The 22,545-nt window shown below is 33.9% G+C and overlaps 3 protein-coding genes across 3 annotated transcripts; 2 read left to right on the top strand and 1 right to left on the bottom strand.

Annotated features, from left to right (window-relative positions):
- Window positions 1-573: 573 nt before the first annotated feature.
- LOC137574328 (proliferation-associated protein 2G4) lies at window positions 574-4,033 on the bottom strand. Its single transcript, XM_068286604.1, has 7 exons — window positions 3,841-4,033; window positions 3,504-3,601; window positions 3,092-3,228; window positions 2,857-3,013; window positions 2,368-2,589; window positions 1,817-2,042; window positions 574-1,517 (listed from the first exon to the last, which is right to left on the bottom strand). Exons 1-7 carry the CDS (start codon window positions 3,926-3,928, stop codon window positions 1,282-1,284), a joined length of 1,164 nt encoding a protein of 387 aa, XP_068142705.1. The 5' UTR covers window positions 3,929-4,033; the 3' UTR covers window positions 574-1,281.
- A 203-nt stretch (window positions 4,034-4,236) lies between these two features.
- Txl (Thioredoxin-like) lies at window positions 4,237-5,498 on the top strand. The gene is made up of 3 exons (XM_068286605.1): window positions 4,237-4,699; window positions 4,761-5,044; window positions 5,115-5,498. Exons 1-3 carry the CDS (start codon window positions 4,334-4,336, stop codon window positions 5,326-5,328), a joined length of 864 nt encoding a protein of 287 aa, XP_068142706.1. The 5' UTR covers window positions 4,237-4,333; the 3' UTR covers window positions 5,329-5,498.
- Window positions 5,499-5,683: 185 nt separating this feature from the next.
- Window positions 5,684-7,634, top strand: sinu (sinuous). Its single transcript, XM_068285911.1, has 2 exons — window positions 5,684-6,582; window positions 6,649-7,634. Exon 1 carries the CDS (start codon window positions 5,797-5,799, stop codon window positions 6,532-6,534), a length of 738 nt encoding a protein of 245 aa, XP_068142012.1. The 5' UTR covers window positions 5,684-5,796; the 3' UTR covers window positions 6,535-6,582; window positions 6,649-7,634.
- Window positions 7,635-22,545: the final 14,911 nt, after the last annotated feature.

Below are 22,545 nucleotides of genomic sequence, written 5' to 3'. Positions count from 1 at the left end.
TTCAATCCAAAAAGCGACATGAACAACAATTTGGAAACGTAATTAGGTCTCAAATATTCATTTTTATATTGATGTTTCCAGAGAAAGAACATGATTCTAAACAAAAAGTATTGAAACCCTTTTCAATCATGTCCAAACTGAGCTTTTGGAGCATAAACAGATTGAACATCATTATAAATTCCAAATACTTAGTTATAATATAGGAAAAACACCACTTACCGATACGCAAACATATATCCGCATTGCGTATATTGCATATACATTTATGTAAATATTTCCACATTGCGATAATCGACGAGTCCTATTAAAATCGAAGGAGATTACATTAGGATATATGTAAATGTATGTAATCCAATGATAAAGAGATATGGCTAAGCAATTTCAACTTTGCGTTATATATGTATATATATATATATATATATATATAAATTAATGACTCAAGTTGAAATTGCGCAGATAAGATAAGAAGAAGGCAACACAATGATCCCATCCCCAAACGATCGACTAGAGTCGATCCCAGTTAACATTTAATTAAACAAGTTAGAAAAAGGAAAAAAAAGAAGAGTAGTGATATTTCAGGTTTCTTTTTATAGAAAATGTTAATTTTATTTAATACCTACTACGCAGCGTAATTTTAAGATTAAGTGTTAAAAATTTTACAGTTCGACGACAGTTCTTGCTCTTTTTTGTGGCATTTCTCGTTGCGATTTTTGTTGTTTTTTTGTTTTTGTTTTTTTTTTTTTTTTAATATGGACAAACGCTTAAATTAGGTAAAGTTAAATAGATAAAAAATTAATAAGAAACGGATAATTTTACGAACTTTCCGGACCTTTTTTTTCTTCTATTCAATTTTTCCAAAAATAAAATTCCATATCAATTATGGAATTAAACAAATAAAAAATATTGTCAATTAATGAAGTGAAGATTTGATTTCTTTTTTCCTTTTTGCTTTGATGCATGTGGGGAGGGAAGAGAGTATGATAGGGCGTCTGAGGAAATGTTATTAAATTATTTTTTGTATTGGTTGGATGGATGATATACTACGCGATATCGAAACGAATATCCGCGATAGTAAAAATCTATTTTTAGAAAGGCGGCAGCAGTAGGCAGCGCAATTGTTCACAAAAAGTTTATTTAGAAGAGGAAGAGAAGTTGCATGTCTGTTGTGTGTGTGTGTAGAGGGGAGGGGAGGGGATCAAATCAAATCGGATATCAGATTTCTAGACCAACTAGAAATAAGATCTTTATGCCTTGGTCTCAACGGCCGGCGCCGATTCCACTTTAGTAGCTCCAGCTCCAGTGGCGCCAGCAGCAGCTGCAGCTGCAGCGGCTCCCTTTTTTACCCTTGCCTTTACCTTTAACTGGTCCCAGTGGCTGCGTGACCAATTCCTTGAGCTCCTCCTGAGCAATGCTATGCTCACTTACGTAATTTTCCACATTGAAAGGTATGCCGGTTACAAGATTCACCCCATTGGGCATCAGTAGAACTGTGTGCTTAAATTGGGCAACAACCTCAGCTAAAATACAAAAAAGGCGAGAGCGAAAGAGAGAGATAGGGAGAAAGGGAAATTTTAATTAATTTAAATTCAAATCTTAATCAATAAAGGATTAAATTGAATATAGAAAAAAATGTGCTTATGTCATGTTCAGATCATAGGCCAAATTCTCGGCAAATGCTGAAGACGTCATAAACTAGGGATTTATTCTAGCAAAATGTCTGGCCATAAATGGAAACTTAAAAGTGCTACCAAATTATGGAATTAAGTTTCGCCATTTAAACTAAACTAAACTAGAGACTATATACAGATAAACTTACAAGGCTTTTCGTACAGGACTTGGAAGGGTTCAATCATCTTGTGGGAGACACATTCAACAACGCCCATGCGTGCCTTGGTCTCCTCCTCGAAACTGCGTATGTTGAAAGGCATATTACCATATTTTGTTTTAACCTCGGCCAGGAGAGCACGAGATGCCTTCAATTTAAGCATATAGTTTTCATCAGATTTTTTGTAAATCGAAACCTTTGTGTCCTTTTCGCGACCCTGTCAAAAGTTATTCACACACACACACAACAATTTGTGATTAGAAAATCTTTACAAATAAAATTTAAAAATAATATTTATATAAAAACGTTCTCAGATCTCATAATCTCATGATCCTTGGTCTAATGACCGTCGGAATTTCTGAAATGTAAGTTACCTCAACTCATGTGCCGTAGAATTTACGCCAAGTCTAATAGACTTACACGAGCGAAAGCATCTTTCAAATCTTCAACTCTTTTGGCCCTTTAACCTCAAGCGCTTATGTTTTTAATCATTGAACATAGCAGAGGGAGATGGGATTTATTGGTTTTGGGGTTATACTAACCACTCCTTCGCCGCTGCTAACGATAACATCGATGGCATATACTTCATGCGTCTCAAATGTGCATTTCTCATGCTCTTTACGCTGTGCCTCGCTAGGATTCTGTATGATTGTCTTCTCACCGTCAATTTTGAATTGTTTCAGCTCATGACTAAGCATACCTTCAATGGGTTTGCACTTGTATGATTCGCTGATTTGTTGTACGGCATCGGTAATAGAATAGTTCTATAAATTAAAGCAGAATATAATAATAATTACTAAACATTCGCGTAAGTAAATGCATCTATAGTTAAAGGATTTTAAATATTTCTGTAGACAATAATAAAGACCAAACATTTCGAAATTGAACTTGCTTAGTTCACGATATTGTCCTTTTATCTTTGCCGGACATGAAGCTATAACTGTGTGGGCAATAGGCCACACAATTATTTGGCAGTTGTTGGTCCGGCAATAGAAGAGAAAATTACAATTTATCTAATCTTCACCACTTACATTGGCACCCGATTTCAGCAGACGCAGTGCAGCTTGAACAGCCCAATAGGCAGCCAAAATGACATCAGCCTGTCGACCGGTGATCTTATCATTCTTACCCACAACAATTGTGTGAGCGGCAACAGCAATGAAACCATCAATATGAGCGCCCAGATCGCTATAAAAGCAAATTTGGTATTAGTGTATAAAGCAACTGCATATTTCTATATACACATATGTATATATATATGCTTACATTTTAACCACATCACCCGATTTTAGTAAATAATCGGCATCATTCTTGGCTGGGGAAAAATGGCAGACACAATTGTTAACCGAAAGGCAGGTGGGAAAGGCTATGCCTTTCTTTAGGTCTTTTTCCTTTTTGTAAACCTAAAAAGAAAATGTTACATTTATTTATTAGTATCTAATTTCTAAAAAAAATTTGCATAGAAATTTCTAAAATGTGTCCTCAGATCTCATAATCTGTAAATCTTTGGGCCTGCCTGGATGGTGGCACGTGGTTTAAAGCACCATGTGCGCCTGTTAGACCCTGGGGATCTAACAAAGCACCTGTAATTCCAGACGTAACCCTCAAATTTGTAAGTTTTTTAATCATTGGACTTGTATATATGTATGTATATTTATATGTAGATGCCCAAACTTACTTTGCCGGTTTCCTCCGTTAGCAATTGGTCACCCTTGGAGCAAATGTCTCGCACCGAGGCATCCACCACACACAAGTCAATCAGGGATTTGAGGATTTCTTAAAAATAATCAACAAAAAAAAAAAGAACAAGAGATGAAATATCTAGATCAATTTAACTTCAAAATTATTTCAATTGTTTTTGTAGTTTTCGTATTGTTGCCGCTTTGGCGGCGTGGCTTATATCACCTCACCGCGGCAGCCACGTAGCGGCCCCTTTAGTTTTTGGCTTCACTTTCACTTGCGTTTCTTCATATTTCGTTTTTTTCCGTTGCCGTTTTTTTATTTTTTATACTTACTATTTACGATTTCGCCAGCCAATTTGTATTTGGTAACCACCAAATCCTCGGCTATGGTCTTCTCGGGCTCTTTTTCCACGTCTGCCATTGTATTAATTTTTTTTCAAATGTCGTTAGTTTTTCTTTTTTTTTTTTTTTAATATTTTTTTCTCCTTGCGTTAATATGGCGACCTGAAAGATCTGAGCAAAAGTGGGAACCACGAGGTGACGCAAAATCAGTTTGGTCCCACTAAATCGGTTTATCGAAAGTAAAAAACGCGCTATATATCGATATGTCAGCGCTTGTGGTTAGAATAGGGTGACCATTTTCAGACATCGATAACAATTGTGACTATCGTATTGAACTTATCGATAAGTAATAGCTTCATTCGACCAAGTACTTATCGAAGTAGTTGCCAGTCATCTTTTTTGTTTTTGGTCTATTCGCATATTTACAAGTTCGAGTTTACACAACAGGGAGAGAAACGTTTAACACAAACACAAATCTACAAATATGGCTGTACGCGTTATTAATGACGAATCACATTTCCAAGCGGAGCTCACCCAGGCTGGTGTACGACTGGTTGTAGTTGATTTTACAGCCTCCTGGTGCGGTCCCTGCCAGAGAATTGCCCCCATGTTCGAGCAGTTCTCCACTAAATACCCCAGGGCCATATTCCTGAAGGTGGATGTCGACAAATGTCAGGATACGGCAGCTGGGCAGGGTGTCTCGGCCATGCCAACATTCATATTTTATAGAAATAAGACGAAAATCGATAGGATTCAGGGAGCAGATGTCAATAGTCTGGAAGCAAAGATACAAGAGCACATCGGTTCGAGCAGTGGTGAGGAAACCGGCGAAGATTATGGCCAGGGATTGGTAAGTGAACAATTAAACCATTAAGCGATTCCCACTAACTCTCTTCATCTTTTTTTCACAGATGGAATTGAACACCTTCATCTCCAAGCAGGAATGCGAATGCCTTAACGAGGCCGATGATCATAATCTAAAGCATGCGCTGGCCTCGGCCGGTGGTTACTTGCAGTCCGATTGTGATGAGCAGTTGATCATGTCCATTACATTTAATCAGGCAGTTAAAATACATTCTCTAAAATTCAAGGCACCTGTCCAATTGGGACCTAAGGATGTGAAATTGTTTATTAATCAACCGCGTACCATTGATTTCGATATGGCCGAATCCATGAGTAGTGTTCAGGATTTGACGTATGTTCAAAATTTGCTGAATTTTTAATGTTTGAATTTTATTTGAATTCTATCTAATTTCTTCCTGCAGTTTGGCTCAAAAGGACTTGGACCAGGGCCAACCCATCAATTTACGTTATGTGAAATTCCAAAATGTCCAAAATATTCAAATCTATGTCAAGAATAATCAATCTGGCGGAGATGTCACACAAATTGACTATATTGGCTTTATCGGATCACCCATTATGACCACCAAAATGAATGATTTCAAACGTGTGGCAGGCAAAAAGGGTGAAAGTCATTAAAATGGGAGGAGGATGAAACAAACAAACAGACTACAACAAGAGCTGAGAAGAGAAGCATGTAAATCCCTTGTAATCGAAATTTCTGCGTTTTAGTTTTAATTTGTGTTTTCCAATATTTCGAGATTAAACTAAATTTCCAAATAAAAATTGATACAAGTTATAACAAGACAGACATTAACTGTTTTAAACAAATGATCTGGATTGGACATTGTCAATGAATTAATGAAGGATTTTAATAAGGAAATTTTCTAATTAAAGCTATATTACTCATAGATTTTGAATTTATAGTTTTACTTGTTCCACTACTCTCTGTAAAGCCGCTGTTAAAACTCTGTTAGTCAATGCAACCCTGTGTTGTTATCGATAGGCAGCTCAGAGGCCCACACCCAAAGCCAGCAGCAAACACAAAACACAAACACAAACAGCCCATTTTCTAAATATTCAACAACCAACCAATTGAAATCTCCGATGCAAAAATCTTCACATTTTGCACGCGAGGATTCCCAGGAGCACCTACCGCCCACTCACCCACACCATATAGTAATCATGAAACGTCGCACCTTGGCTGGCAGCTGCGGCGTGGGAGTTTTCATCTTTGCATTTGCCTTCATTGCTATTGCCTTTGCAACGCCCAGTTGGCTGGTAAGTGATTATCGCATAACTGGAGCTAAATTGGATCGCCTGGGATTGTGGGTGCACTGCTTCCGTTCACTGCATGATGTGAATGATGATAGCCTGCGGCGATTCTTCGTAGGTTGTCGTTGGGTCTATGACCCATTTACCACTGGCTACGATGAGATTCGTGGATTTCTGCTGCCAGCCTTCATGATTGCCACACAATTCTTTTATACGGTGGCACTCATCGGCATGCTGGTAAGTGCCATAGGTGTATTGGTCTTCTTCCTTTGCGCTGGACCAGATCAGAAGCATTTCATCATTTTGATACGGTCGTTGGGCTACGTCCTACTTGGAGCTGGTGTCAGTGCGGCCATTGCTGTCATTGTGTTTGCCTGTTTTGGCAATCGCAACGGTTGGATGCCAGAGCATGCCAACAATTGGTTTGGCTGGTCATTTGTTCTCGCCTGTGTGGGAACAGTTCTTACTTTGGTGGCTGCCACCCTCTTCCTAACCGAGGCTCATGTCCAGCAGCGCAAACGGTTGCAATTCAAGGAGTCTCAAACGCGATTTGAATTGGTTCGCGGCTAAGATTGGTTGGGTTCACTTTTTGATCCCTGTCATTTTCTTTTTTTTTGGGTAAGTTGTTGGAGTGATATTTGTTAGTTGGACCAAATGTAACCTTCAATTCTCTTCCCATTGCAGCTACTTCCCAGCTCTAACACACAAAAATACATATAACAACACATTGAAACATTCCGTCCCCACGAGTAATTTTACAAAGAAGAATTCTCACCATTATAATTAAAAGCTAGTAGGTTTTTTTTTTTCGTATTTGTATTTTTTTTTTTTGACGTTTATTTAGTTGAAAATGTTTATGCAATTTAACAGTCCCTCTCTCTAAGCACAAACCTCCTTCCACCCCGTCCGCTCCACTTGAAATGCATCACATTTGTATGACCAGAAGAGACTTTTATCGCACACAGCTTTTGGTACTTATGAATCATCAATAATTCAGGAAATCCATCGACAAATGAATGACTGCATTTGCCACAAAATCAGATAACCCATTTAGAAGCTTGAATCTCGTAAGAACACATTCTTTGGAAATGTGTTACTATGTGAAAAACAATGTCTACAACTTTTCTGTTTACTTAAAAAATGATTATTCCAGTGCTTTCTAGGAAAAAGATTTTCAAATATACAAATAGACGTAAAACTGATTTCTCAAATCAGCTGATCCGTCCACAACTATTAGACACATTTCCAAGAGATAAAGAATACCCATAGTAAATATGTATATCCTACACACTCAACGCTCAAATGAATCATGATTTATACTGTATACCCATACCCATATTTGCATATCTTTGTTATTTTTACATACATACATATGTACTTTATATTATGTATTACAACTATGCGCTCAATTAACCTACACTTTTGGATGCTATATGGAGAGACAATGATATTAGAAGATTTTTTGATATGACGCAGGCATTTTCGAAACTCTTACTCAAGTGCCTTAATTAGTGACAACTACAAATATATAGAAAGTTAGTTTAATAGTGCCTTTTAGTGCTAAAGAAAAGAAGAAAAAAACGAAATTTCTGTTGGTTTTTCGATTTTGTCTGTGGCATATAAATAAAAGAATGAAGCACACATACATATACCATATCATTTATACAATTTATATACATACATATAATATATATATATATATATATATATATATATTTATATTGGATTGCATAAACTTCAACTAAATTCGAGTAGTTGACCTAGTTAAGAAGATATTTAAAAACGAATCCGATCCATAGTTTAAGCAACTTGTAAACCTCTCTCCAACTTCAACTGTATTAATGTTCGTCCAATCTTTTTAAAAACCAAATGTTCAACGTTTTTATTATCATATACACAAAATACAAAAAAAAAAGTAAACAAATTATATTTTTTTGTACAAACAAAATGAAAACAAAACGACGACTTTTTTAGCGAAAGAATTGAATAAAAAAAAACCTTTTTATTATATACAACCAAAAAATAAATATGTAATACCAATATTGCCAACCAAGTGGTAAGTCTTCATAAACCTAATTTGTATGGCTATCAATCTAAAGGGTATTAAGACGATAATGGAAAGTGCATTCGCCTGCATATTTATTTTCCTTTCTGCGGGCTTTGTAAAGGTTCAAGGTGAAGTAAAAACCATGGACTAACAATGGGTTCCGAGTCATTTGTGTATTCAGTTTTTCCCACCGTGTCATTTTTTCTTTTTTTTTGTAGAGGGTGGGGAACTCACAAACTAGTCGTCGTCGTTGTCGTCTCTCTCTCTCTCTCTCTCTCTGTGTGTATAGGATTTAAATGCACGTGAATGCAGTCGCCCTCTCTCCAACCCTCTTCTACTTGAGGTATTTGTTTTGTATTGCATTATATTTTGTATCTGTAGCAATAGCTAATGATATGCATCATCTGACAAACTGTCTGACTGACTCTGCTGACTCTTTGTAACTGGGATATAACAATTGCCTATGGCAATCGGTGTTGAGACATGTGTAAATCAAGCAAAGCTACTCGAAATCATCGCATTGAATTTATTAAATCAAAATGTCAGCTTAGAGATGCAATCAATTGCCCATCAGAGAGACGATGGCTTATTGGGCCAGAAGGGATATACATATAGTCTCAGTCAGCATGACATATGCAATAGGAACAGTTACGGATTTGATTTGGCCAGATTTGAACCGATTTAAGCAATTGTTATCTCATTTTAAATGCTTTTATTTTCAATTTTAAACTAAATTCTTTGCAAACAAGGCGAGAAAAATGCAATTTAACGGAAAAGTATGCCAATATATGTACCTTAATTTTTATAAGCTCTAATTTAGACAATTTTTGGTGTATTTTAAAAATTCTTGTCTTTATTTTCAAGTTTCAGTAATATCTTTGAGTCTGCATTAAAATCTCGAAAAGATAATTTTTTCACAATTTTCATAAAAAATCGCGATCATGATTTTTATAAAAAAATGGAGTCGAAATTTAATTTTTTTAATATCCAAGCATTTCATTTCATGTTAAAATATGCTAAGTTCTGAACAAAATAAGATTTCAATTTTCAATTTTTGAAATCGGTGAAAAATTGGCGAAAATACAGTCTGAACTAAAAAGGGAAGATTCTAAAAAATTCTGAAAAAAAATTAGAATTTCAAAATGTTATTTGTCACAGAAAAGAATCTAAAAGAAAGAATTTACTTGAACCTAAAAAGGAGTTTTAAAGGAGTTTTTAAGATTTCTTTTTATGCTCTTAAGATCTGAACTTGAAGAAATCAGTTTAAGAAATATCCAACCTTTGTTTTTGTCATATACAATATAATATATTGGGAAAACTGAACTTTTAGACTTGGAGCCAGCAAAAACAAATGTTTTTAAAATTCGACAACCCTTTTCGGATATCTGCTGAAGGAAAAGGATTTCTAGAGGCGAATACTCAAACGTCATTGTCGTCTCCAGAGAATTCGAAATCAATCGCCCTTAATCTGTATTTATTGGTTTTTAAGATTTCGTAGTAAAATTTACAAAACTCAAACAAAGAATTTATTACATTCACCTTTCACCTTAAGTAAACGTTTACTGAGATAACTTCATATACATATGTATGTATGAATGAATGTTGGCTATAAAGTTTCGGGCTAATTGTTTATCATGATTACCATATATGTTTCCTGAATTGGCTGACTTCTTTCACTGCGGATCTCTCTCACCGTTTGACGCCTTCACACGATTATCTCATTTGTCAAAAATCCTCCTTTCAAGCACTTAAAAACAAAAAGTCTTTAATGGACGCCAAATTGAAATATATGTATATATACATATGAAAATAAAATCCACTTGCTTATATAGGCATAATTAGTTTAACACGTCGGACTTTAAAGTAAAGCAAGTCAACAGATTTTCAACCCACGCCAAAAACTGTGACCCGTCATGGCCATGAAGATGAAAACTTTGCGATGAAAGATGATGAAAAAAAATGAAGCAAGTAAGTCGACTCGTCGACTCGGGTATACCATACACCAGGTGAAACAAATTTTTTTAAATTTCGAAAACCAAATGTACATATGTATGTCTATTAAATTGTTTTTACATGTTTCATAGTATGTGCTATCTCGCTCACTCTACGAACACACGAGCACTCTAGCGCCGCTACTAGCCAACGGCCAATTCTGGCCTTGTGGACCGCGTAGTAAAATACGTTCATACGCATATTTTGCATGTTTCTAGTCCGATTTCAATAAAATTTGGTAGTTTTGTAGAAATAGATAAGAATAATTAGTCTGCCGAATTTGAATGCGATAGTCAAAAAACTACAGGAGGAAATCGGTTTTTTCTTAATTATGGAGGCGGAAGTGGGCGTGGAAAAATATGAAAATATATATACTCTGCGCGCGTACTAAGCCAGTATACATACTAAATTTGGTGACTTTAGCTTTGTTAGTTTTTGAGAAAATCAGTTTTGTTTAATTTTCGGGGGCGGAAGTGGGCGTGGCAAAATTTTTAAATAACCAGTTTCTGCGCGTCTATTAAACTAGTCTGCATACAAAATTTGATGTCGGTAGCTGTCATAGTTTTTAAAAAAATCAGTTTTATGTAAATTCCGGGGGCGGAAGGGGGCGTGGCAAAAAGTTTAAACAATTAGTTTCTGCGCGCCAACTAAACGAGTATATAAACCAAATTTGATGTCTCTAGCTGTTATACTTTTTAAGAAAAACAGTTTTATGTGATTCCTGGGGGCGTAAGGGGGCGTGGCCGAAATTCCAATTAACTCTGAACATGTGCATACTACACGAGTATACATACCAAATTTGATGGCTCTAGCTCTTATAGTCTCCGAGATCTGCGTGTTCATACGGACGGACGGACGGACGGACGGACGGACGGACGGACGGACGGACGGACGGACGGACGGACGGACGGACGGACGGACGGACGGACGGACGGACGGACGGACGGACGGACAGACGGACATGGCTAGATCGACTCGGCTATTCATCCTGATCAAGAATATATATACTTTATAGGGTCGGAGAAGCTTCCTTCTGCCTGTTACATACATTTTGGCGACTTTAATATACCATTTCACCCTATGGGTGTATGGTATAAAAAGGAACAAAAAAAAAAATAATAAAAACCAAATAACACAAAATGAAGAAAAATGAGAAAAATAACACCACGACAATTGATTGATGAATAGATTAACAACAACTAACTAAAAAAAAAAAAAAATCAAAACTAAATTGCGAACCGGATGCTCAGAAGAAATATCAATCCTAAATGAGTCAACCTTGATGAAGTGAGAGACGGTCTAAATACAACTTTTCTATTTTTCTACCGCCCTTGCGAATATGTGCGAAAATCAAATTGGGGAATCAAAGAACAGGAATAGGAATTTGACTGACGTCAATACTCTAAACTCTGACTGAATAATTAATTATAATTCTTGCCAATTTCAGTATTCTGTTGTCTTGGCATAATGCAGACCCAACCCATTTAAAGGATCTCCAAAACGTTCAAGTTCTTGTTTAAGAAAGGGGTGGAGGAGGGGGGCCAAAAAGGACGCTTTGATTGTTTCAGACTCTTGATCAAAGTCTATGTACTGCAACTTTGTGAGAGTATTGTAAATGTGCTAAATGCAAATTATTTACGACATTCAATCAAATATATGTATATAGACGTAATACCAAACTGACCTTCAGATATTCATCAAATGCCGTTAGAATTAAATCCGTAAATCCTCTTATTATCACACACACACACGCACACACACACATACACATACACGGAACGATTTAGGCAAAAATGTCAGATATAGAAAAATCCAAAAATAAGAAACAATTTGACAGCCAAAACTAAAAAACTCAACTAACCAAGAAGAAGAAAAAAAAAAAAAAAAATTAATAAATTTTAAATCCTCTAATTAAAATGATTTTTTTAATGTGTGTTGCGTGTGTGAAGCTCGTGAAAAATAAATTCACTGAATAATACGGAAGATTATTATTATTATTTGGTTTTTTTTCCTTCTTATTTCTTTTATATTTAATTTATATATGCGAAAAAAGAAACAAATAAATAAAAATTAATATATAAATAAATTAAGATAAAATACACACCAAAAAAAAAAAAAAATGTTGAATAAATTCAAAGTTAATTTGTTTCGAGTTTATTTTTTGTTTCTTTTTTTTTTTTTAGAGAAAAATTTCGTTTTCATTTGCATAAACTAGTCAAGAACTTGACCAAAAACCAACCCGAATACAAAAAAAAAAATAACAGACGACCAAAGAAGATAGACAACTCAACGACGCTTCATTAACAAAAGTCTATTGGAGTGGACCTGTTCTTTAGGCTTTAGCCACATAGTCAAAAGATTAATTGCCAACCGAAGCCAAACCCATCACAGGCAACAGGGCTGGATTTATGCGGTCAAGGGCGGCAAAGGGCTCACAAAAGCTCTTTCCTTATATAATCTCTCTCTCCTCTCTCTCTCTCCACTCCTTGAGCACTTTTTGATGAACTCTAAACAATAGACTATTTTACAAGAACTTTGACAAACTATATAGCTTATACACAATCTTTGACAAGTTTTTTGAAAAACTATTTCAACATACTTTGACAACCTGTTAAATAAATTCTTTAACAAACTTTTGTACAAACTTTATTATGACAAAAACTTTTAGACAAATTGTTAGTAATAGCTTACAATTTGCCTTTAAGCTTCTTTGATAAATGTTTTAACGATGTTCTCATGCAAATCCACTAACGCAAAGAAGAGCTCTCTAGCTGTAAGCTGCGCTCCTTTTTTCGTTAGTAATTCCCAACTAGTTTTAGTATTCAAGTAAAGATAAGGCATTACCATTTTCGAATAATTAACCAAGTTTACCTAAAAGGGAACTTTCGAAAACTTTATTATATATTTTTCTGCTAGATAATCCAGATATACATAGAATATATTGTATGTATATACAAGATTTGCCTTTAGAACTCTGAAAACGCTACTGATTAACCAGCAGAACAAAGCATTCAAGCATTTTGCATAAATTGATGTTTAATCAAGCAAAGAACCTCAACTAAAGTGAATGAACGAACGCACATTGAAATTAAAAGTTTTGTCCACGATGGACCCCAAGCAAAATTGAAACCGAGAGTAACTAAAAAGAAAAAACAAAATACCAATATCTTTAGAGACCATTAGATTGATTATTTATTTTCCATAGACCAACAAAAGCAAAAGTAAACTTTCATCTATAATCGTTTATAAATATTTAATGTCTTATAGCCAAAATGGGGGGAAGGTCTTCACTTCATTAAATGATATGTGTGTGTACATACTTATAATATGGATATATAGGTGTATACGTATGTATGTATGTATGTTTGGTTTGGTTTATTGCATATTTTTGTTTCATGACAAGTTTTAAGAACAACTTTCATAGCAATTTAATGGGACCTCCTAATCAATTTAATTAGTCTTGTGGGTTCCTTTTACGATTCCAGTTGTTTCCAAGACGGCCTTGAGCAGTTCACTAGATATATGCAGATTCTGTTTGTTTGTTCAATCATTAATGTTTGGCATGTGCCTGATGACCAAATCCGCATCAATCACATAGAATATTTGGTTTTTCAAAATGTTTCCAGAGCTTCTGCTATTTAATTATATTTCTTTCTGGTTTTAATGACCTTTCCTATTTGCATTTGAATAGAATTTGATCTACATATAATGGATGTTAAACTAAGTAGTAAAAATAAGTTTTTGCTGTTTCTCTTTCGTGTTTCACATGCTTAAAAGTAGTAAAAATTTCTTGTTTCGCATCATCAAAAGTTAAATGAAAATTTATTACCCATCGCATAGCAAAAAACGCGCACACTTCAGATGTGATCAAAGTTTGTTTTAATAAAAGATGAATGTGTTGATATTGGTTAGATAGACAAATCATCTATTGATATAATGCTTAAAAGTTTAATATCTGTATGCATATATAATTTATGAGAGGCTTTTCCAGTGAATTAAACTTATTGTTCCCTTGGGTCAAAAATAGGCTAACGATTCATGATGTCCTTCCCAAGGAACATAGTAAAGAAATGGCTCTAAGATTTAACTCCTTCAGGTAGGCATGACAAGACTTTTATGATGACACCCCCAAAATAAACGGCAATCCAGTTTTGTATATATGTATTTATCATCTAATTGAACCTGACCTAACCTAACTCAGTTTGAGTTTAATGTGATTAAAACTTGACCTAAACTCATTTAATATTCCAAAGTAATTGCCATTAAAATCGACTTAGATGTTATTTGAAATCGGACCCCCCATTATGTCACCGACCCATAAGTTCTCACTTAAAAATCGATACATATATGCATATATCTTCTAAACTGATCTCGTGCGTCAACAAGTTCCTTGAACTTCATCAGAAACTAAACCAAAAATAGTTCAAAATCCAGTGAGACGAGAGCGGGGACGAGAAGGGTGACAAAAACAAAAAAAAAAAAAAAAAACGTGGCGAATTCTTAGTTATTATGGCAAGGCGGCAACCTGTACCTTTCAAATTTAACCATAACTAACTTTTTGTTACCAAAATCTAGTATAAAGAATAGTTTTTGGGGGGAGACAGACATCACATGGTGGTGGGAGGTGACACATGACAGGGGAGCGGAGGGAGAAAGAGTAAATGGAAGATTATTATCATTCAAATGTTCACCAAGTTGTTAAGCTGGATGAACAAGATTTTGGTTTTGGTTTTCGGTATTTGGCTTTTCGGCATGCTTTCTGCCTTTGGGTTTTGGGTTGAGCATAAAAATAGTTTGTGAGTAAAGGCCTTAGATTCCTCGATTTATATTTGAGATAAGAAATTCGACAATATTGTTCTTTTGTTTTTTTTTTTTTTTTTTTTTGTAAATAAATTTTATAACACTTTTAGTCTAGGAGGGACGTTTGGCATAAAACAAGTTGATCCAGTTGTTTAAAGGAGAAAAGTGCCATTAACACTTCATATCTCGTTTTTGCTACATTTTATTCCTAATAATTTGATTGAAATTGAATTTTAAATTCAAATTCAAACATTTTTTTTTGCCGTTTTCAAATATTCCAATTTATGCGTCTATAATAAAACAGGCTACTTAACTAGTTGCTGTTATGTTCTTATACTTCTTCTAAAAACAAAAAACCAAAAATTCAAATCAAATTGGTTTGGTTCGGTTTTGGGTTTTGGCTTTTTGGTTTTTTGGGTTTCCAAAAGTTCAGTTGTTAAGTTGGCTAGAAAGAAGTTCCCATCCATTTGGTATTTGGAGTGGTTGTTTCATTTTACGATCCAATTTTTAATTGAGCTTTGTTTGCTAATGCCTCGTTGAGTATGCCTAATTGAATTATTTCCATGCAAATTTTGTTTCAAACCCATCCCCACCCCCACCCCCTCCATCCCCACCCCACCTTCAGCAGCTCTTAAAACAACAACAACAAAAACGAGACAAACAAATAAGAAATAAAATCAGCAAAAATCCAAACTGACACCTGAGCTGAGCAAATTTATCACAATCTTTTAGCCCACGAATCTGGTGAGCGCTAAATGTTATTTAATTTTTGGTCATCGGCTTTTCGTTCAGCTTTTAGTTTTAAGTTTTAGCATTTAGTTTATTTATGATGTGTGTGTGTGTGTGCATGTGTGTGTGTGTGTTCGTTGCCTGCTCAATGCCACTGGTTTTATTTGGGGCTTTAGTTTTTATTTCAGTTTATCAAATTCCAAAATTTTGTTTTTTTTTTTTCTCTCTTTTTTGAACGTATTTCCTGTACACTAATATACAACAAAAAATATATATAAATAAACTAATGCGAAATTAGATTTCTATATAAATCAAATCAACAAATGTTTGAAATTTGAAAGGCAATTTGGAGTTGGAGAACTGTTCGTCTCGCAAAGTCTCTCAAAGAATATTTGATCATTTTTGGTTTGAAATGTAAAGTCCAAGGTCTAACTCGGTTCCCATTGAATTGAAATGAATTAACAACTTTTTTATTTAAATAATTGATTAACCCAGAAAATGAAAGGAAATTTGTTTCCTTTTTAGAATGATTGAAAATCTAGCATACTATTAATATTCAGGCCTGATTCTAGCGGCATCAGTTTTGAGAGACTTGTTCTCTCTCGATTTTGAGATACAGAAACTAAATCTATATCCTTGTCTTAGCTTTAATTTACTTAATCTATCAGTCACTCTGCATAGTCAATTTGATTTTATTTTCCATTATTTACTGAGCAATTACTTTCACTTTCAAATTGCTTATAATGAAAGCGTGAATAAACTTAATCTATTAAAGTTTTTAAGTTTAATTCCTTATATAGACATTCTAAAAGTTATCCCCTGTTACGGATACCCCATATGTACAATTTGATTTCAAATTATTCACCTCTAAAATAATAAAAAGTTTTATCGATCCACCATCTGATATTTAAAAATTATATTTATTCAAACTTGCCTGAACAAGTGTCTGAAAGAAGAGAAATTTATCATTTTTCTATTATATTTAAACCAGTTTCAATATATCTAATTAAAGTAAATAAAATAAATAAATATTTTATTTGAATGCTTAAATTAAATTTAACTGGAATTCTAGATAAATTTGTTTCATTTAACTCGTCGATATTCAATTTGAAATCAAATGTCAGCTTATTACAATTTACGAAAATATTTGTCATACATTTATCTTGCTTAAGTTACGTTTCATTTTAGTTGGTTGTGTGCTCAATTTAGTTCATAAATCAAATAAATCTGACCTTAAATTTATTTTTGGTCTCCCCCTCCCGTATAAATATTTAACATAGTCTCAATATTTGGCTGGCATCTTAAAAACTAGAGACATAAAAAAGTTCACTACGACAATAAATTTCAAAAAGACATCGATCGATTAAATACCCCGTGTTAATTACCCACATTAACTAGCTGAAGATGGGACTGAAGCTGATCTCGAAAGTAGTTAAAACTTCTTCAAGTAGTTTACAAAGAGGAGGAAGGAACCACCAAGTTCTATTATCAGACTTCTCCTTGCTAAAGCCTCTACATCTTTGAAGCTTACCAGACCGGAAACGCCCTTGGAAATCATATAGATTAGTGTAAGATCTTAATCAATGAACTATTCTACATATTAGCGAGTTTAATAAACTCTTGTTCTTGGCTCCATGTCTAGAGGGTATCAAAAGACAAATCTTGACCCATCTTAGACGGAAGTTTAATAAACTTTTTTTTTTTTTTGGGTTTATTTTTGGCTATGAATAAGTAACTTTTGGCCTCTAGAAAATTTTGTTGTCAAAATACTATACATGGTATATATATAAATGGTATGACTATTTGTGATTAAGAAACAGTTGCAAAAACATTTTTTTTTTGTTTCTTTAACAAATTTATTGATTGATTGCAACAAGTTGATGAAAATTTGTTGGCAATTTTGTTAGTTAGTCATTTGAGTCAGTCAGCCTTGCAGTTAGCCTCCTCCTCTATACACAAATATGATGTTTATATATATAGATATATAAATATTTCCTCTACATTTGTATTATCCAACATCTGTTTAAAGCAATAAAATTCATATGCAAATTATGTGTTTGGCTTGTTTTCTATTCTCTCGGTATGTGTGTGTGTGTGTGAGAGTGTGAGTGTGTTGGTTTTTTGGTTAAAGAAACAAGTTCTTCTTTTCATCTTCATCTGATATCATTGATAAGATATGCTTGTTTCATTCCTTCTTAACTACTACTACTACTACTAAGTAGATGTTGGTTATATTCAAGTTTGGTTCTTACTTTATCATAGTTAGTTGTCATTGTGGCCATTTGTCATGGCATTATTTCACATTTAATTGGCCTCCAGGCAATTTTTCATCCGAAATTCTCACGCATTTTTATTTAATTTTTTATTTTTTGTCGATAGGCTTAGCTTGCTTTGCTTTTAATTTCATACCAATTTACTGTGAATATGACTAATGCATTTTTAATGTTAAGGAATCCGACCAAAAGTTACATCACCCCATCTCATCTATTCATCAAATTTATTGTTAGCCCTACATACTTCAATTCAAAAGAACATCAAGAATAAGTTGGCACACAAACTGGAACTACTGTCGTTTCAATTTAGATAGAATTATAACTTTATCTCATCTTCTGATGAGAAAACCCATCAAGTGGTAAACTAAAGTTGGGACTGCCAAATTCCCAAGAACGGGTGTAACCCAAACTTGTAAATAATTGTAATTATATTTTCGCTCTTTTTCCCTCAAAATGACCATTGCATAGAAATGTGTTGAAGTGGGTCCAAACCTTGTTAAAACTTCATCTACCAACCGAAAGAACTTTGTTGAACAATTCATGAGAGAACTGACTACAAAATTACCCTATAAGATTCGCTTAATAGCCTGCTTTAAGTAGAAAAATATTGTATTAGAACCAAAGTGTTTGATATGCAATTCCTTTGATTTACCTTAATCCGTTTTTATTTGTTATTAATGTGCAAATTTAAGCTTCTAAAGAAATTTGTTGGTCCTCTTCCTTCGCTTAATGAGAAAGTGCAGGGGTGACCCTCTGTGGACCATTTCATATACAATTTTTTGATAAAACCCAATTTGCCCTTCACATTTTCTGCATGACAAACTGCTGCTGCTGCTGCTCCTTTCAACATGTGTGTAGGTTCCCCTTTATATTTTGACATTAAAGGATTACATGCGATGAGGTTTTTAATCAAAAAAACTTGCAACCAAACAAAAAAACAACTATACTATGTACATATATGAAAATTAAAAAGACACGCCCGGAAATGCCCCACACATGACACACAGAGACAGGGAGACAGGGACCCAGCCACATAAGGAGAACAAAAAAATGGGAAAGAGCTACAAGGGGAAGACCTACAGAATTTCAGGCATGAGTTTGTTCCGTAGGATTTTAGCCATGATTTATTTTTTACACGCAGTCTGAGATTGTCAGAGAGCGAACGAATGGCCAATCCAACCACCGACCGAACTTCCTCTGCCTTTAACTTCACGCTACTCTCAAGGGCTTTGGCAAGTCAAAAAGGCACATAAAAAAAAAAAGTCATTCAACTTTATGCGGTTACATAAGCATCGATGCAACGACAGAATAAGGAAGAAAGACGAAGCTGCCCGCAGCAGCAGTTGAAAGCAGCCGGCAGCATCAAGGTCATTGGGAATGTAACATGCAACACGCATGCAACGACGACCCAGGGATCAAGGGACTTTGCACAGCATGCACGAAAAATGACTCACATTTAGTCGTAATTTATATCTCATGATGACCAAATAACAAAATCTTGACAAATCATCATCAATTTGAGTCATTCTCCAAAATGAAATCTCTCTCGGTTTTACATTCAATTTCGTTTTCAGTCATTTGACATTTCAAATATATTTGCGAGGGTTTTCTTTTAAGACATTCCTGACACGAAACCAGTGCCGGATTAGGCCAATGCGGGGTCTGTAGCAATACTTAAACCTAAATTATATAAGTTTTAGGAGATCATGTAAAAGTGAGAACATGATTTCAAAAAATGGTCAAAAAAGATTTTCAAAGTAAAGTAAGACTTAAATGCATTTTAAAGGACATTATTCCAGAATTTGTCAATTACTTTAAAAGTTATCTAAATTAGAGCTTGATAAAATTAATTCTTCGACATTTTTGTCGTTGCCTAAAAGGATAACATTAATAATTATCGTGATTTACATTCCAACTCAAAATTGAATTTAAAGTGAAGAGTTAACAATTGTCAAAATATCCATCTGTTTTTCGCTAACGCGAAGGGCACTTAATCCTGCTAATCCTGGCTTATCCGGCACTGCGTTAAACTGGCCAGACAATTCTTAAGCTCTCACTTTCAGTCTCAAGGTAAATTTGGCTTGCACTTTCAATTTGTTTTCAACTTCAACTGCCAAGTTCTTGAGATTTCGTTGTCAGGTTCAAGGACAACTAAAATGGGGATGGGTCGCAAAATATATAAATATATAAAACATGACTCACATTTAGTACAAATTGAAATTGTTAAATGTTTAAACCATTTTTTATTTTGACAAATCATCAGTTTGAGTCATGCTAAAGCTCTCAGTTTCACATTTAATTTCAGTTTCAATATCAATTTCAATTTCAGCCATTGACATTTGATATTTTTTTTTTTTTTTTTTAGGAAGGTTTTGTTGTGGTTGTTGTTGTTGCTTTTGTAGGCTTTCTAAATTTGGCGCTTACGATTCTTATATCTTCTTCTGCTTCTTCTTTCCTTAAGTTTTGGCTAACTTATTAAAAATGTATCTTTAATAGTTTGCCGTTTCTCTTTGAATACGATTATCAAAAATATATTTAACAGGTTTTGTTTTTTTCGTTGGGTTTTTGTTCTCTGCAAAGGTCAAGCGTGGGCTAAAAAAAAAAAAAAAACTCTCTGTTGTTGCAAAAAAAAAAAAAAAAAAATTAAAATAAAATCTTTTCAGATGAGACCACTACCAATGAAAATTTTTGTTCAATTTATTTATAATTTATTTAAACCCTTTTTTAACTCCAAAACACTGACATTAAATCCAAAATTATGTTTCATAATTTTCAGCTCAATGAAACTGCATTTACATATGAACACAAGCGAAATACCAACAAGAGAAGAAGAAAACAACAACAAAAAACACACTCATACAACGAAATCAAAGATCATAAAAATGCATTTAATATTTTGTTTCAGTTTCGCACAGCTTGAGAGCTTGATAAAATAAAAACAAAAAAACCAACAGAAAGATTAAGAAAGAAAAAACACACACACACACACAAAAATTATCACACAGATTGCCAAACAATTTTTGAAACAGAAGCAAAATGGGATTACTAGCATATAAGTAAATAATAAAAATCTACATAAATACCCAAAAATATAAAAAACGACAAAAAACAATATTCAATGACAATAAAATTATAGGGCAAAGGCAGAGTAAGGAGTTCTTTTCACTATCAGAAAGGTAAGGAGGGACAGGACAGGATGTAATGACCTCCTTTTCACAGCTTCACATCCATTACTATCTATTTTATGACTTAACAAAAGAAATTATGAAAGGAAACTAAGAAAAATTGAATTTCACAATATTTTGTTGATTTTTCTCAGGCTGTATTTTAGTCATTTTCTAATCGATTTTAAAAAGTTATATTTCAATGAACTCGATATTAAGTGTATTTTAAGACGACATTAAAAACTTGATAATGCAAAAAAATGATTTTCGACTCAATTTTTGAAAAAAATCCATCATTTTGATCAGAAATTTTTGCAAAAATTGGCCAAATTTTAGTTTTCAAGATTTTAAGGCAAACTAAAAGAAGAAGATTTATCTAATAAGAAGATTTATATATGAATTTTGAAAATCGGACGCAAATTGGCAGAATTACAGATTTGCAAAGTTTGTCTTATATGAGGAATTCTCCAAATATAGATTCTAAGAAGTTTTTCAACTTTTAAGTGATTTCAAGAGATAATACCTCAATTTGATAACAAAAAGAGGAATTTCAATAGTTAACTTAGTTGAATGTAAGAGAAAGAACTAAATCCCTCTTAAAGGATCCATAAATGACATGTGGTGGAATAGCTCCCAAATAAGCAAAGGCATTGACAAAGAAGAGCACAAATAATTGTTAAGAACTGAAGGTAAGCCCAAAATTCCAAATAGTTAAAACCCTTTTAAGATCGATCGTTAATTCGTGAAACAAAATGTTGTTGATGTTGGTGAATTAATCAAAGTTTATTAGGAATAACAGAATCCCAGAATCTCAGATCTGATCCTCTATAATAAAAGCATTTTTAGGGCCTTTAAAATGTTGTTGTTTTATGCTGCTTAACATGACTTTTTGCCTCTGGCTGTATACTAAGTTTAATTCCAAGTCAAAGCCCATGATGAGATGATTTGCTGTTGATGTTGTTGTTGTTGTTGTTATTATTGTTCCAGCTGTGTGCTAAACAATGATTTTATTTTCAAAAATTTTCAGGGTCGCTGATACCTTGCCTTGACTTAAGGCGTTGTTGTCATTAAAGATTTCATCCTGTTTTTCTGATTTTAGCTTTCTGTGTCAATTGCCATTTTCAAGAGCAGACTCCACAAATGGAAGCTTAAAAATATACGTATGTATATGTAGGTATTTAAATATATATGTATGTGTAATTAACTAAATGTTTCCTTTTTTGCAACTAAATAAGTTGAAACTAAATGTCAGCAACATTTCAACAACAAAATTAAATAACTAGAAGATTAATCTGAACAACATTCTTTAAGCGGATTGAATCAGATCGGATCGTAACGGATCGCCGCGGATCATCAAACGGAAGCTAAACTTGGATTCTATGATGTCAGAGGAGATTGGCGGTGGCGGATCGAAGGCATCTGCTACCGAATGAAATCATGAACATAAAAAGAAAATACAATTAAAGTGATCTATTGATAAACAAATGGATAAAACACAAAATAAAATTAAAAAACAGAAAAAAAAACAAAAAAAAATGGTTTTTTAATTATCAGAAAAACTTGGTATACGGAAATC

This window comes from Drosophila tropicalis, unplaced genomic scaffold (assembly GCF_018151085.1).
Source record: "Drosophila tropicalis isolate 14030-0801.00 unplaced genomic scaffold, ASM1815108v1 contig_443, whole genome shotgun sequence".
NCBI lineage: Eukaryota > Metazoa > Arthropoda > Insecta > Diptera > Drosophilidae > Drosophila > Drosophila tropicalis.
Note: the sequence above shows the minus strand (reverse complement) of the source record. Positions and strands in the feature narration are given on the sequence as shown.

Excerpts from the sequence above, each read along its gene's own strand:
- LOC137574328 (XM_068286604.1), bottom strand. The coding sequence starts at position 3,928 with ATGGCAGACGTGGAAAAAGAGCCCGAGAAGACCATAGCCGAGGATTTG. Across the intron at positions 3,014-3,091 it reads TCGGGTGATGTGGTTAAAAT|CGATCTGGGCGCTCATATTG; the intron begins GTAAGCATATAT and ends TTGCTTTTATAG. Across the intron at positions 2,590-2,856 it reads TGCTGAAATCGGGTGCCAAT|AACTATTCTATTACCGATGC; the intron begins GTAAGTGGTGAA and ends TTTAATTTATAG.
- Txl (XM_068286605.1), top strand. The coding sequence starts at position 4,334 with ATGGCTGTACGCGTTATTAATGACGAATCACATTTCCAAGCGGAGCTC. Across the intron at positions 4,700-4,760 it reads AAGATTATGGCCAGGGATTG|ATGGAATTGAACACCTTCAT; the intron begins GTAAGTGAACAA and ends TTTTTTTCACAG. Across the intron at positions 5,045-5,114 it reads AGTAGTGTTCAGGATTTGAC|TTTGGCTCAAAAGGACTTGG; the intron begins GTATGTTCAAAA and ends TTCTTCCTGCAG.
- sinu (XM_068285911.1), top strand. The coding sequence starts at position 5,797 with ATGCAAAAATCTTCACATTTTGCACGCGAGGATTCCCAGGAGCACCTA.